At 39.0% G+C, this 15,795-nt stretch overlaps 1 protein-coding gene across 1 annotated transcript in view; it reads right to left on the bottom strand.

The window, feature by feature from the left end:
* Positions 1-15,795, bottom strand: part of GRM3 (glutamate metabotropic receptor 3) — a 207,602-nt gene that overhangs the window by 17,869 nt on the left and 173,938 nt on the right. The window contains exon 4 of the mRNA XM_034667203.1: positions 5,785-6,851. Within this exon, the coding sequence (XP_034523094.1) occupies positions 5,785-6,851 (1,067 nt within the window). The remainder of the gene's footprint in view (positions 1-5,784; positions 6,852-15,795) is intronic.

The raw sequence follows: 15,795 nt of genomic DNA, 5'->3' as shown, positions 1-15,795 counted from the left end.
TGCTGGTCAAGACTGTGTTAGCCTAAGTGTACAAACCACTTGCCCCAGGCAGAAAGCTATCTGCTTCTGGATTCTGAGTCAGGGAGTTCCCAAAGTTGAAATGAAGTGACAGTAATGATGATCTTGCCATGCCATTTAGGGTTTGAGGGGTCCAGAAACACTGGGCCTTTGTTCGGTTGAGCCAAGAGTAGCTGCTGCATGCTTAAAACTGAAAGCTAGTGTGCCTTACTAACTAGCACGGAGTTATTCTCTTCCTCTGTGCTGCCTGATTCCTCCTTTACCCTTCACCCTGGTTTTAGCTGCTTTAAGGAGAGTGATACTTATGGATAGGACCAAAATCTCCCCATCCCCAAGGTGACTGAAGTCCCATACACACCAGATCCTGTGAAACTTCTGGGAGGGAAATCCTCAAATTTTTATGCTCTCTTGGTTATAGACAACCAACTCATCATTCTCCCCAGACCCGCTAGGGGGAAGGCAGGGCTCGACCCAGGAGGAGGCAAGTGAGGCACTTGCTTGAGATGCAGATTTAAGGGGGCATCAAAAACTCCGTAATTAAGAGAAATAATGTTTTCTTGCAGTGTTTTTTAAGAATAAAAATGCTAAAAACTATGATGGGGCTGCCTGGGTAGCTCAGTCGGTTAAGCATCTGACTGTTGGATTTGGCTCAGGTCATGATCTCAGGGTCCTGAGATTGAGCCCTGCATCAGGCTCCATGCTCAGCAGGGAGTCTGCTTAAGATTCTGTCCCTCTCCCTCTGTCCCTCCCCCCCACACACGCATTCTCTCTCTCTCAAATAAATAAATAATTAAAAAATACCTATGATGAACACACTACCAACATTTTAAATAAGGATAGAGTCAGTAACAGTGCTGTGATAGGACATAATCAGTCTTAAGGCAGACACTGATCCTGTATTGAGGGCTGCTTATACAACGGTCAGCGAGCCCACTTCGCATTGCCTAGTGAAAACTGGGGCCTGAGGCACCCATATAAATGCTGCACTCTGGCTACAGCGGTGGCTGTGAGTAATAGAGTCCTTTGTCTCTGAATCAGGAGTCTCGTGTCTTCCGCCAGCACCCTGGAAACCGTGGCAGTCTAACCTGTTAGACTGCAAGGTGGATAAAAATCCTTGACAGTTCTTGACAGGTTCCATTTCCATTGCTAATACTCTACCATGTGATTGGAACACCTATCACAGCCACCTAACCAGTCTCCCCACTCCTGCCTTTACCTTTAAGCCTGTGTCTTCAGCAACTTGATTTTTTTTTTTTTTGCCTAGATAATGTGAGATCATAAAATGTGAGATAATTAAACTCTGCTTAAAACATTTCAATGGTTTCTTTTTCCATATAGACCGAAATCTAAACTTTCTGCTATGGCCTGTAAAGTCCTACATGATTTAGCTTCCCTGCCCACCTCCCATATAAAATCACTCTTCCATCTACTCATTAAACTCTAGCCATATATACCTTTCTTTTCTAAGACTTTTTTTTTTTTTTTTTTTGCCTAGGGATGTTCATACTTGCTGTTTCTTTTGACTAGCACATAGAATTCCCATGGCTAGCTCCTTCCCATCCTTCAGTAGAGTATTAGGAAATAGACACTAGCAGGGGTGACAGACGTGTTTTGAAGAAATTTGAGATATATATTTTTTTTAATCTTCAAAATAGTCAACATGGGTACATTGGAATGTCTTTGTAAGTATTTGAACCTTGTCAAAATTCCAGTCACCTCCAAAGGCTCTGCCTATTGTGGGCAAAGTGCCTCACCTGTGCCACACCCTATAAAATCCATCATCCAGATGCTCAGAGTCTAGAAGCATCTCTGCTACCTGTGAGCTTGCCAGGAACCCAGAAGCTGCGGCCACCTCTTTTCTTACTGGATCAGAATCTTTATTCTAGCCAGGACCCAGACAAGCCCTCTGTACACTAGAGCTTGGAGAGAACTGCAGGGCTATCACCCCCCTTTCCTTCCACCACAGCCCTTACACCACCGCATGAATTGCCCTGCATTTTCATCCATTCATTATTTCCTCTCCCTCCCTATCCTCCCCTCACTCCCACTAGCCTGTAAGTCATAAAAGTTATAAAAGGTGTGTCTGTGTTGATAGCTATATCTGCAAGGCCCATAATAAGTGGTCACATATTTTTGGAAGACATGAATGAACAAACGCTCAGTAATTACTGTTAAATCCTTTATGGATAACTTTCCATCCAAACATGACCTGGTTTTTATTTGTACCATTTAAACTGTGATTGGATCCCTGATGACTCAGTGTTTGATTCTTTCACTATCTTGTGATACAGAAGTAGATGGCCTGGATATTTCTCAAAGATCTCTGAATTTTTGGATTCTTACTCAGGTTCTTGCTTGCTGGGTCTTGGATGCTTGTAATAGCTTCAATTAGTTTTGCTTGTTCTAGGCTCCATTCTTTCAAGCCCATCTGCCATATTAAGGATAGATAAGTTTGTGGTGTCATAGGAAAGGCACGGATTTGCGTAGGAAAAACTTGTCCTATTATTTCTTAACTGTGCCACCTGGGAAGTTAATTATCCTCCAAGTTTGTTTACTCACAGGGATACTAACTGCCTTTCAGGTGCTAATGAGGATAAGTGAACTCACATATGCAAAGTATCTAGCATAAGGTTGAGAGCGGATCAGTAAGAGTTAATTCCTATCTTTCCCTCTTTTCATCATGTCACTTTTTGCCTGAGCCAAAAACCAACCAAAAGAAAATAAAAATTTAAAAATAGCAGGACCTCAGAACTCTTACTCATTATTTAAATGATTATTTAAATTCATTATTTAAATGAATTCCTCTGACTATTAAATTCTGACCAAGTGGCCAATTCCCTTTAGTTTCTCACTAGACTCCTCCCCACAACCCATTTTCTACTTGAGTAAAACCAGTATTCTGTGTTCTGCTTGGTTCATTCCTGTCTTGCCTCAAGAATATTCCCTATATGCCCTGTATTCTCTAAGCTCTGTAACTGCACTTTCCTACCAAGGTACAGTGCGAACTCCTCCCACTTGAAGGAGTATTCCTGGAAAGACCATTCTTACTGATCCAACTCTTTTTTTCAAACCAGTAGGCATTAAAGAGCTTGTATCACCAATTTAATTATAAACTCTTCTGTGTTAATCTTGAATTCTTTCATGCTTGTTAATTTTTTCCCATCTGGGATATGAGCTTTTTGAAGACTAGAATAGAGCTTTATATTTATTTATAATTCACAATGGGTGTCAAAGTACTGAATCATATACCTTGTTGACTGTTTGATGGCCAAACTCCTACTAGCTGCCTGGAAATGGTTGGGTACTTTGCTAATACTGCTCATTCTATCTGAACCACCTGGTCTCCCGCTAGGAAATTTTAAATCTCATTCTTGTTCTGGAACTTCTAGAACAGTGGTCTCAAGTTCAAATCCTTATAGGTTCATGCATATGCATAAGTGAAGGGAGCCAATTGTAAGCATTCAGGGATTGGTAGTTGTGTGCTCTGTCTAGAGGCATAAACTCTAAGGTCTGGCTCAATGCTGCATGTAGGAATTTGAGTCCACATGTTTTACTTTGTTAAGAGAAACCAAGAATCTGGATATTTCTATAAAATTCCTCAATTTTCTGATTTTGACAAATATTTCAAAGAATTTCAGAACAACGCATGCCTAACTGAAGACATCTGTGAGACAATAAGAGCATGTGATTCATTAGAGCAGTGGTTTTCAGTCTTGGCTGCAAATTAGTCACTTGGGGAGCTTTGAAAATCCAGATGTCCAGGCCACTGCCCAGGCCAATTAAAAGAGAATCTTTGGGGCTGTGCTCCAGGTACCAATATTTTTTTTCCCAAAGCTACCCAGTTGATTGCGCAGTCGAATTTGAAAACCAATGTGTTGGAGACTCCATTCTACCTTCTCATTTCTTTCGCAAAGTTAGGATTGGCATTATTTGCAAGGAGTGAGGCCTTAGATGATTTCATTGTGCTTGGATGCCTTAATTAGCTTGGACCTGAAAATGCTCTGCAACCTCTGCCCCGTTTGCCTTAGGCCATGTGGTGAAACTGCTGGTATCGTCCCCTAATTCCATTGAGTCGGTGGATCTCCTATATTGCTCTCATGTGAAAGGGAAAAAAAGTCATTTTTTGTCTTTTAGAAGTAAATGCTATTTCATTCAATAAAATTAAACCTTCATAATGCTATTTGTTTATTCTCAGTAGTATTTACTGCTCTATTTTCTTGGTATCTTTTTGGAGAAAGAATAGTTTCAAATCATATATATCCAGGGTTAAATAATTAATATTGTAATTGGTTCAGTCCCCATACCCTAAATCATGTCTGCTGAAGCTAGCTTCCTAAGAACTGAAGTCCTTCCAGATCTGTAGGAATGGACGTGTACGTGTAGACAAAGGAGGGAGATGGCAGCATTAAAATACATTAGCTCTAGTTGCCCATCCTAATCCCCACACTGTCATGGTTCTAACTCCCTTGTGGCTCATATGACATGAACTCTGATTTTGCAGATTCAGTTCTGATGTTTTCTCTACTGACACATTTTCAAAATGTTTTACAGGTGGTCATAGCGTGCCAGATCATTACCCCAACCCTGAACTTAAGTTCTCTATTTTCCTTGCTCTTCCTTTAGTTTGTAGTTTGAATCACATGGTTGCAAATCATTTACAAGACAAGAAACACTGAGCTTTGCTAGTCTCTTGAGGCCATATTTTAAATAGCTTTCTCTTCTTTTTGAGCTGCAATATTTAAGATTTTGGTAATATAGGAATTGCTGGTAAACAGAAGATGTGGGGACCGTTACAGCCTACAAAAGCACTTTACTTTGTGAAATTATGGTGTAACAAGGAAACCTTATGCCTCTGGAAAACTTTATGACAACTTAAGAAATATGGAGAATAAAACCAGTTGCCTCAAGAGAAAAAAATTCTTATCCTCACTCCTTGGAAGATACTAAAATCAGAAATATAAGTGCAAAAGTAACTGATGTCTCAAATTTGAACAATTTGAGAAATTATGATAGAATGATGAACTGTTTCTTTCAGAAGAGATGGTAATTATATTTATGCCCAGAAATGTGAACTATGCATTTCTAAAGACTTTATGAATAATGACTTAATTAGGTTACTTGGATATAAACAGTAATATTTTTAACTAATTCAAGGATTTTACATATGTATGTATGTAAATATAATAAATATATACAGCATATATCTACAGGAACTAAAATTGTAGAACAAGTATAACAAATTAACATTATGTTTTAATCTGTTTTAGAGAAGTAATGATGCTTATTTGAAGCTTGGGTGAAAGTGTTTAGATCTGATATTGGCTTAATGTTGCAAGTATCTTTTAATTTACAGATTAATCTGTGGCAGCCAGGTCCTTTTGTGTCTTATTTGAAGTATTCTTACTAGGTTCTTACTGGTTTAATCCTTACCCTCCGGTGAATCACTTTCTAAATGTAATTAAAAGTTTTAGGTGGGTGCGTGTGTTACATTTTTCTCCTACTAGATTATAAATTGCTTGAATGACCATGTCTTTTACGTTTATTTTCCTTTCTGTGCCTAGCACGATGCTTTGCACATAGTACTCACTAATTACGTGCTTTTAAAACGTATTGGATTAATTTTCATATATAATATGATGGTTCATCATGGCATTTACAGTTACCAACCTAATAACTATGATGAAAGAAGTCTATTTTAAATCCTACATAACAAGATGTTGGCAGGATAAGGAAAGAAGGAAAAGAAGAAACCATTCAAAGACTTACTCTGTAATCACTTGACGTCACGTAAAATATAGGGAGGAAGGCCAGCCAGATGATGCATGTGGTGTACATGGTAAAACCAATGAACTTGGCTTCGTTGAAATTTTCTGGGCACTTCCGAGTTTTGAAGGCGTACACAGTGCATAAGATCACCAGGACCACATCGTAGGTAAGTGAGATCAACATGCTGGAATCTCTGACATTGCATTTTAAGATGACTGTTTCCCGCTTCTCCGGGAGGGTGTACCGCCGGGTGCCCGGAGCCTCCAGGATCAGCCACACGGACACCACCACGATTTGCACCAGTATCAGACCCAGGCAGATGAAAACCTGAGAACTCGGGCTGATGAATTTGGGCCTCTGAGCGCCATTCTTTACCCCATCAAAGATGCGGGCGATACAGTTTGTCTTGGTCAGCAGGGCCGAATAACAGACCGCGAAGGAGGTCCCCAGCCCTAGTCGGCGCAGAGCACAGATGACTGGTGATGGCCTCGCGATGAAGAAGAACGTCATGCAGTAGGACAGACCGACCCCAAACAACAGGATGTAGCAGAGCTCCCGGCCTGACGCTTTGACCAAGGGCGTGTTGTTGTGCTTGATAAAAACAGTCACAACTATGCAGGTACACAGGAAACCCAGGCAGGCGATGGTCACTGGCCCAATGGCCCAGGCATCTTCCCACTTGATATAGTCCTCAGGGAGGTTAAAGCAGCCAGACAGGTCTGCCGTGGGCCACTGCCCAAGGCCGCAGTCCATGCAGGTAAACTCATCAGCCAGGTATTCGTAGGGCTCACAGGGGATACAGATCCAGCAGCAGACATCCCCTGGTTGCATGTTCTTCATCTCATTGGGGGCACAGGGGTCACTGCACTGGGAAGTGGGGACTGAGTTCCGGGACCAGTGGATAGAGTCAACGTCCAGTGATAAGGTTTCTGCCCAGTGACCGACCTTCAAGTAGGAGTACTTGCCACCCACGTACTGGAAATTGAACACGTTGTATCGTCCCATTCCATCTCCGAAAGTGTCAAACTTGACAATGCTATCCGCACCTTTATTTGGGTTGAATGGAGCTGTGACATGTAAAGTGAAAGGAAAAAAAAAAGAACAGTGTTTAGGTATCTGAGGTGAGATCAATTACTTTATGTCCTAGTCCTAGCAAAACTGAAAAAAATAGCAAACAGGGATTCCAAGGCTGAAATAATTGACTACCATTGCTTTTACACATTAAAAGCTACTGGAGTACTCGTGTATTTATGAATTCATTCACTTAGCATTTCCAAGCACCTCCTGTGAGCCAAGTGCTCGGGGAAATCATGACACAGTGCAGCGCCTGCCTTCGGAGGACCTGCTTATGTAACAGGGAACTGGCAAACGTGGTCCCAGTCTCTGTGGTGTGCAAATACTCATTCCCTCAGAGATGTCACAATGGGAACCGGGCAGAACTTTGTGTTTCATCCTTATGAACACATTTATGGTGTATAGACACCAAAATGTTCAATGTTTTCATGAAAATATAAAATTAATAGGAAGAATTTTTCTCTTTCAAAATGAAGAAAAAGGTTTTCATTGCAATTGTACAGTATACTGCTTTTTTAAACCACTTTTTAAAACTGAAGTATAATTGATGTACATTATATTAGTTTCAGGTGTACAACATAATGGTTCAGCAATTCTTTACGGTACTCGGTGCTCACCACGATAAGTATAGTCATCATCTGTCACCATACAATGTTATTATGGTATTATTGACTATATTTCCTATGCTGTACTTTATACCTCCATGAATGAGTCACTTTATAATGGAAGTTTATACTTCTTAATCCCATTCTGTACCTTTAATCCCCATCCCTTCTCTCACCTCCCCTCTGCAAACACCATTTTGTTCTCTGTATTTAAGAGTCTGGTTTTTGCTTTTTTTAAAATTTTTTTGTGTTTTAGATTCTATATACAAGTGAAATCATATAGTATTTGTCTTTTTCTGACTTATTTCATGTAGCATAATACCTTTGAGTTCATCAATGTTGTCACAAATGGCAAAATCTCATTTATTTATTTATTTATTTATTTATTTATTTTTTTGTGGCTGAGAAATATTCCATTGGGATATACATGGTAAAACCAATGAACCCCAATACCCCACATCTTTCTTATCCATTCATCTATCAATGCAACTTGGGTGGCTTTCATATCTTCGCTACTGTGAATAAACAATGCTGCCGTAAACATAGGGGTTCATACATCTTTTCAAATTAGTGTTTTTGTTTTCTCTGGGTAAATACCCAAGTAGTGGAATAACTGGATCATATAGTATTTCTATTTGTAATTTTTTAAGGAACCTCCATAATGTTTTCTACAGTGGCTGCATATGGTATGCTTTTAAACAGTTCAGATGATTCAAAAGGGAAAAAATGGAAACCTACCTGTGCTCTATGTAGAATGCTCCTATTTGCATAAACACATGTGACCTAGATATCTTAGAGGCACCAACAGTACGTGGAAGCCAGATGACAGTGCACTGAAGTTTGTTCTTGACTGTACAGTGTTAGAAAGCCCCTCTCTGTCTCACAGCTTGCTGCGAGGCTTCAGGAGGACCAGCTCTCCGAGCATCTATGTTTCCTGTCTTCCAGCTGTTTGTCCATCATGTTTCTCTTGCCAGTGACTGCTGCCACTCTGATCACCCATTTTGATGCTACCAGCTTTCTTTTGTGTGCCTACTATTTCAGTGTCTGTTTTTATGCCTTCGTTGGATGTAGAAGAATGTTGCTGATAGCTCCTGATGCACAGACAGACTCTGCTAGTTAGGATAGGCTTGCCTGTGTCGGTAAGTAGACCCCAAATTGTTCAATGGCTCAACACAGTGGAAGTTTACTTCTCCCTCATGAGGCCATCTAAGGTCTGGGCTGGTGGGTGTCTCTCCTCCACATGGTGATTTGGGAACCCGGGTTCCTTTCATCTTGAGGCTGTGCCGATTTGCGGGGTCTCCTCCTCATCAGTATCCATCCAGTGGAAGGAGAGAATGTGAAGCAGGTGTCCCCGCTTAAAAGGGTAAACCTAGAAGTGGCACATGTTTCCATTCACATCGCGTTCAGTAGAAATCAGTTCCAGAGCAGCACCCAATGTCAAGAGGGGCCAAGAAATGTAGCTTAGCTAATGTGCCCAGCTACAAACCTGCTGCAGGACACTGCATTCTTACTCGGCAGGGATTTTCTGTCTTTGTTGCCTTCTCCCTGAACTCCATTCCACCTTCTCTGGGGCTCACATTGTTCCAGCCAGTAGGGAAACATCTTACCCTTCTGGGTGAGATACTTTATGAAGAAGAAGGGTCCCTCGCTGAGTTACTCGGGTCCTTGGTGAAAGAAAACTTCACAATTTACCAAGTAGCCCTCTCCTGCTTAGGGCTCATAGGTGCCCCTGAAGGCCTGCATTGGGTGGTTTCCCATAATGTTTCAGACCACATATAAAGTCTGTTAGCAAGTGTGGTCCAATATGCCAAATTTATTCCTCATTTATGATTTTTCTCTTAATGATTTTGTTACCTCACTTGCAATTCAACTGTTTTTCTGGGTTTTGGACTTTATTTTTTTTCCACTTCAACTTTACTAACTAACCTTTACCTAACTTTCTACCACATTCCACGACCCCATCACATACATCGGTTGTGTCTGTATTCTAGTTAGGAAGTGGCTTTGAGCTCATAGTGAGGCAGAGGGATGTGGTAGATGAGGGCAGTTTGGGATGGTTTATATGTGATTCTCATCTCTGTCTTTTAATAGTTAGCTAAATTAACCTTTCTGACTCCGTTCCTTAATCTGCAAATTATAAATGAAAATTACAAATAAAGTAATATAAAAATATAAAATGATCATTGTCCACTTATATTTAGCACTTGCTCATATGAAACTGTGTGATAATTAACTCTACAGTATTTGTTTTTTCTCTTGATCTCTTTCCACAGGGGTACAATCTATTCGCCATTGATACAGCTTTCAACTATGTTTTAATATCTGTCGGGACAAGTAAAAATAGGAGTTGAAACACTTATTACTATATTTTTAGGAGTAAGACTCAGTATCAGAATTCTTATGTTATATAAAACTAACCTTGTTTAGTCGTGCTTGTAAAAATGCACTAAATTTTTAGGGACTCCTTTTGTATGTTACTCCGTTCATGTTACAAATCAGCGAAATATTGAGTATTTTAACACAATTTATATCAAGTATAACAACCACAGATGTGTTATTAATTTGTTTACTCTCAACTATGCAATCACTCTCCACCAGTGTTCCTTTGATGTTAGATTATTCTGTAAAAGATTCATAAAAAAATATATTTTACATTCTTAAATTCTTCATTATTTTCACAAAAATAAGTTTTTAAAAATAATATATTTGGCAGATGATAAAAATGATTGGTTTGTGTGTTCTGAGCTGGAAAGTGTTACTGATGAGACTGTTGGCCTGTGAGCTAACAGTATAAACACTAGAGATAGAAAACATTGCTTTTACAAATCTTTTCTGGAAATGATCTAATATCATCAACTGGATATTGGGGGAGACTGTTTGCCTAGTTGAGGTTAACAGAATTAATAACACATCTGAAGTTCTTGCATTTGGTGTAAAACGTGTTAAAATATTCAAGGTTCCACTTATTTTTGATATATGAAAGGAGTCTCTAAAATTTTTAATGATTTGTTAAGCATAGAATAAAGAAACTGAGTTTGATGTTAACTTAAGAATTCTGATAGTGATTCCTACTCCTGAGACTGTAGTAATAACAGTTCAATTCCCATGTTTTTTCTCACTTGTTGGAAAATGTTGACTGTTAATACATTTTAAAAAATCATAAATAAGGACTTTAGCTCCTGCTTTTATAGAATGTTATCATTATTTTCATGAGACTATTTTAAAGCAGATGGGTGGAATATATTTAGACTTTCATCAGTTTTTTCCTCCCTACCCTTTTATTTTGAAAAATTTCAAACCTACCGAAATGATAAAAGAAAAGTACAATGGACACCACAGAATTGGGATCACCTAGAGTTAATTAATTGTTAATATTTTGTCATATCTGTTTTATCTGTCTCTATTTCTTTTTTGCTAATATATTTGCTATTAAAATTATTAAAAAATGAAATACCTAGACTGGAGTATCTATAGAGCAAGAATTGGCAAGCTGTAGCCCATGGGCTACATTCTGCCTCTTACCTATTTTGTAAATAAAGTTTTATTAGAACACACCCATGCTTATTTGTCAGCATATTTTCTATGGCTGCTTACCCACCACACCAGTAGAGATGAATAGTTGCTCTAGAGATTGGATGGTCCCCAAATATTTACTATATGATGCATTTCATCAAAACCACATTAACTTTTACTCCATAAAAAGTTGACACATTTTACATCAAAATATATAGAGCAAAAGGAACCCATACACAGCAATTTGGTAGTAAAGTTAAATACTTGTGTATCTGTTACCTGGAAATCACATGCTTACACATGTACCCTAGAGAAATTCTTGCACGTGTGTACCAGAAACATGTAGATGAATGGTATTAGGACAGTGCCTAAGGGAAACACAAGTAGAAACAATTTCAATTTCCAAAAAATTTCCAAAAAATATTTCGTGTATTATTCACAATACCATACTGTTGGGAAATAAAACTAACAACAGCTATGGGGAAGAAGATGGATGTATGTTAGAAACAACATTGTGTGAGAAGACTTTATGATTCAACTTTTATAAACTTCTGAGATGAACAAAACTAAACATACCATTTGGGGATACATATAGAAATGATGAACTTTTAAGAAAAAGCAAAAGAATGATAAAGACAAGATTCAGGATAATGAGTATCAGGTGAGAAGGAGGGGTATAGAAGGATGGGCCCAGGAAGAGCGTAGAGGTGGTTATCATTTTGTTATCTTCTGTTTCTTGTTCAGATGAAGTGTTTCCGTGAATGATTATTTTATTGTTTCACTTCATAAATTGAACTAAGTGTATTCTTTGTATGATTTAGCATTTCAAAATAAAAATATTTAAAAATTAAAATGTGAGAATATGCCCTCCAGGCACAATAAGATGTATTAATTAATCTTGTCACTCAAGGGGACAAATGTCTCAAGTGTTTATTTCTCCTGATTATCACATTTGGGGACTGAGCATGTAGTTATAATCAATTGCTCCTGTTGCTGTAATGAATTACTAGGAGATGTGCTAAGATATATTGGAAAATATAAATAACTTATATATACAATTTATAATCAGGGAAAGAGCCACTCCATTTAAATGACATCAAACAATAAAAAACTCAGGATACACTTAACAAAATATGTGAAGGTGCAATTCACTTTAGATCCAAGAACTGTTCGATAATAAGTTTATGTTGCTTGAAGTGATTAAGTTTGTGATAATTTGTTCCAAAGGCAGTAGAAAAGTAATGCACACATTAAATCTGTTCCGCATGTGTGCACCTGTTCTGTTGCTGAGGCTCTAGAGAAGCCTCGTTACACTGCTGGTGGGTAGGGAATTGCTGTACCTCCAACGGAGGGCAACCTGACAAATTTTCCAAGTTACGAATGCATGTAGCTTTGACCCAGCATCTCCAATCTGTGGGATGTATCCTACAGACATATTTGCATATGTGTCAAATGATGTTTTCACAATGTTATTTATTTCAGAACTGTTTATAATTCTTCTTAATTGAAGAATATTGGAAATGATCAATAATGAGAACACTGAATACTACATAGCTATGAAAAGAAATGAGGAATCGTTCTGTGTGCCACGTTATGGAGCTATAACAAATTTTTAAATGACACCGTTAGAAGTAAGAAAAGGCAGTACATATTCTATAACATTGAATGTGATATCTTTTATGCAGATGGAAAAAATAGAAGAATCTCTTTTTTTTATTATGTGCATAAAGGAACTCTGGAAGGATACTCAAGAAAGTGGTTACCAATGGGCCAGAAATCAGAAAAGAGCAGATGTATGACAAAGATGAGAGGGAAATTTTTATTCAAGTCTTTCATAGACTTCTTGCATTTTGAGGCAGGTGAATGTGTTACCTATTTAAAATATAATAAAAAAAGGAAAACAGAAATCAACAACCAGTTTTACACTTGAGTAAACTTCTAACCTGAGAGTGACTGAGACAAGCAGAACAACGAAACTTCAAGTCCACGGAGGCAGCACAAGGAGCAAGAGCAAAGGCTTTAAAGCACGAATGTGCTCCGAGAGACAGGAGAAGATGCCACATCTATGAGTTTGGTGCAGTGTCTTCTTAAAAAGGAACAATCAGAGAACAAGCATGAGCTTCTGGAAATGAAACAGCAGAACTACAAATTCAATATTAGGATGGAAAGGTGTATTTGAGAAAACTCAAAGTTTGACAAAAATGCTGAGAAGGAAAGCAGAAAAAACAGGAAAACTAGAGACTAGTCTGTGGAATTTCAACATTCGATCAACAAGATTTCCAGAAAGAGTGAGAAAATAGAAGGGAGGACATTATCAAAAGAGTCAAAGTGAATAACTATGGAGAACGGATGTGGCTGGAAAAAGACAGAAGAAAGAGACAGTTGTTCTTTCTCATAAGCTAGTTGAATTCATGTAAAAATTATGTGCATGTGGGGTTTTTTTGATAAAAATAAACTATGAAGTTAAAAAAGCATGAATAATTGAACAAGGTCAGGCACAACAGCTTGCAAAGTAACTTACAGAAATGATATCTTGCAAATATTGTAACAAGTGCTTAATAAGAGGGTGGTGAACAAATATGTGTTTTTGGTGAAATTTTGTTGTTTTTAAAAAATATTTAATTTATTTGACAGAGAGAGAGGGAGAACAAGCAGAGGGAGCAGCAGAGGGAGACAGAGAAGCAGGCTCTCTGCTGTGCAGGGAGCCCAATGCAGGGCTTGATGCCAGAACCCTGGGATCATGACCTGAGCTGAAGGCAGATGCTTAACCGACTGAGATACCCAGGCGCCCCGAAATTTTGTTTTTTAATACTGGTTTACCTGGCACTAAATTTGTTTTGTTAAATATGCAGCAAAGCATGGTCTAGTGTCTGAATCATTTGAATACATAAAATACACAAAAGTACTTCAAATAAATGCATTATGAATTCTAAACAAAGATCCATTGTCAGCGGAAGTGTTAGCTTGGAATGAAGAGTTGCTGTGTCTATACTCCAGTGACAAAGCCTGAAAGGAGAAGCTAGAAGAAAACAATGAACTGTGTCTGTCAAATGTTCCACGGGAGAGAATAGTCCTGTTTCTGAGCTTGTTCCAAACACGCCCGGCCTGGGTATTGTGGGGTGCAGGGAGGAACACCAGGCTCTTTCTCAGGTGCTGCTGGAGTCACTTCAATGACAGAGCCCCTGGAAGCTCTAGGGCATTGATCTCATTGCCTTCCCGACACATTTAGAGTTGCCTCTAAGTCAAATGGCTCACCTGGGAAATAAAGTCCAGTGAACTAGAATCGTGGAGATCAATTGCATGGTTCTTTGGTGTGAGGAGACTCTAGGGAGTTGCCTATTTCTAAAGTTGAATCTCACCAAGGGAGCAAACATCATTAGAAATCCATTTGTTGTTGCAATAGCATGAAAGAGCCCAAATGAGAGGAGGGAAAAGGAACTGGGAGGACGGCAGAATTCTTTTGCGGAAAGATTTATAACCTCCAAAATCTAATTTCAAGCCCTTTCCCTATCTAGTTCCTCAAAATCAAGTCCCAACTTTTCAGAAGGAGCCTGACGTGGCCTGAAGTCGGGAGGATGACTTCTCAGTTCAGCTCATTATCCAATTAGTTTTGACCCCAGTTTTTAATGGATTTATTTGAGAAGTTTAGTGCCAACGTGACCGGCTCTCCTAAGCCCCATTTGGTAGAGATGAGGCGAGCCCGTGCCTTAAAAATATCATAGGTCAATGGCAGAAGACAATTAAATCAGTTCTTTATTTTTTCCTCTCAGACAGAAGTCCAATTAAGGTAAGACAATAATGTAGCTCTTAACAGGTTTTCAGTAATGGGAATATTAATGCCACGACCTGGGTTCACATACATAAATACTAATGAAGATTGCAAGAGCTACTAATGGCAACATGGCTCCAATTTACAACATTTTCCAGCCAGGAAATCACTGAGGTTTCAGTGAACTAAGTTGATGAATTGGAATAAAGACATAAATGAAAAGACAGAAAATGGCATCTCCCTTGAAAGACCTTGTTGGAGGTCAAGAGGTAAAGAAATCAAAACCTTTGGCTAGAACAAACATTCATTTACAAACATCGTGCAGCAGGAAGATAGAAAATAGAAAATACTAAGAATGAATCCTTGGTACCAGTAATTAATTTACCTACCAATTAGGAACAAAATTGCGGATGCATTTCTCATGGTTATTTATCGACAGAACCTAGCTGCTGGGGCAAAGCACCATCTAGACGTCTAAGGTGGTCAGTCTCACATAGGAATAATGCTTAGTAAGTACCTATAGTCCACAGTGAAAGTGAGTGTTCGAGAAAAGCTGAAAGAACATCATTTTTTGGGGGGTGGGATGGTATTATGACTTTTGAAAAGGACTCTCTTAAGTTCTCCTGGAAAGTTAGTACAGCTAATGCTTCTAAAGCTTTATTACATATTATCCTGGCTTCCCTAACTCTCTTCTATGTATTACTGCTGAAGTTCTCAGCCCTCAAGACAGCTCAGGAAGGACCAATATACTCAGACTAAGAATGAAGAATGGGGAGGGAAGGCACAATGAGTGGAAACTAGTGAGATGCCGGTCCCTTTCTCTCCCAATTCAGAGGTCAGGCTCAGGATCAGCCTTTGCTGACTTGGTTACTCCAGCTGGATGTCTCAGGTGGCCACTGAATCTTTGGTTAGGGATCCTCTTTGATGCGAGCTAGCGCTATTACCCCATTGTTTTCTACCCCCTCCCCATGCCCGCCCTCCCTGTTACACAATCTGCTGTTCTCACAGACCCTATGATGAATGTTTAGGCTTTCTTAAACTTTTAAATGG

The sequence above is a fragment of the Ailuropoda melanoleuca genome, chromosome 1 (assembly GCF_002007445.2).
Source record: "Ailuropoda melanoleuca isolate Jingjing chromosome 1, ASM200744v2, whole genome shotgun sequence".
Taxonomy (NCBI): domain Eukaryota; kingdom Metazoa; phylum Chordata; class Mammalia; order Carnivora; family Ursidae; genus Ailuropoda; species Ailuropoda melanoleuca.
Note: the sequence above shows the minus strand (reverse complement) of the source record. Positions and strands in the feature narration are given on the sequence as shown.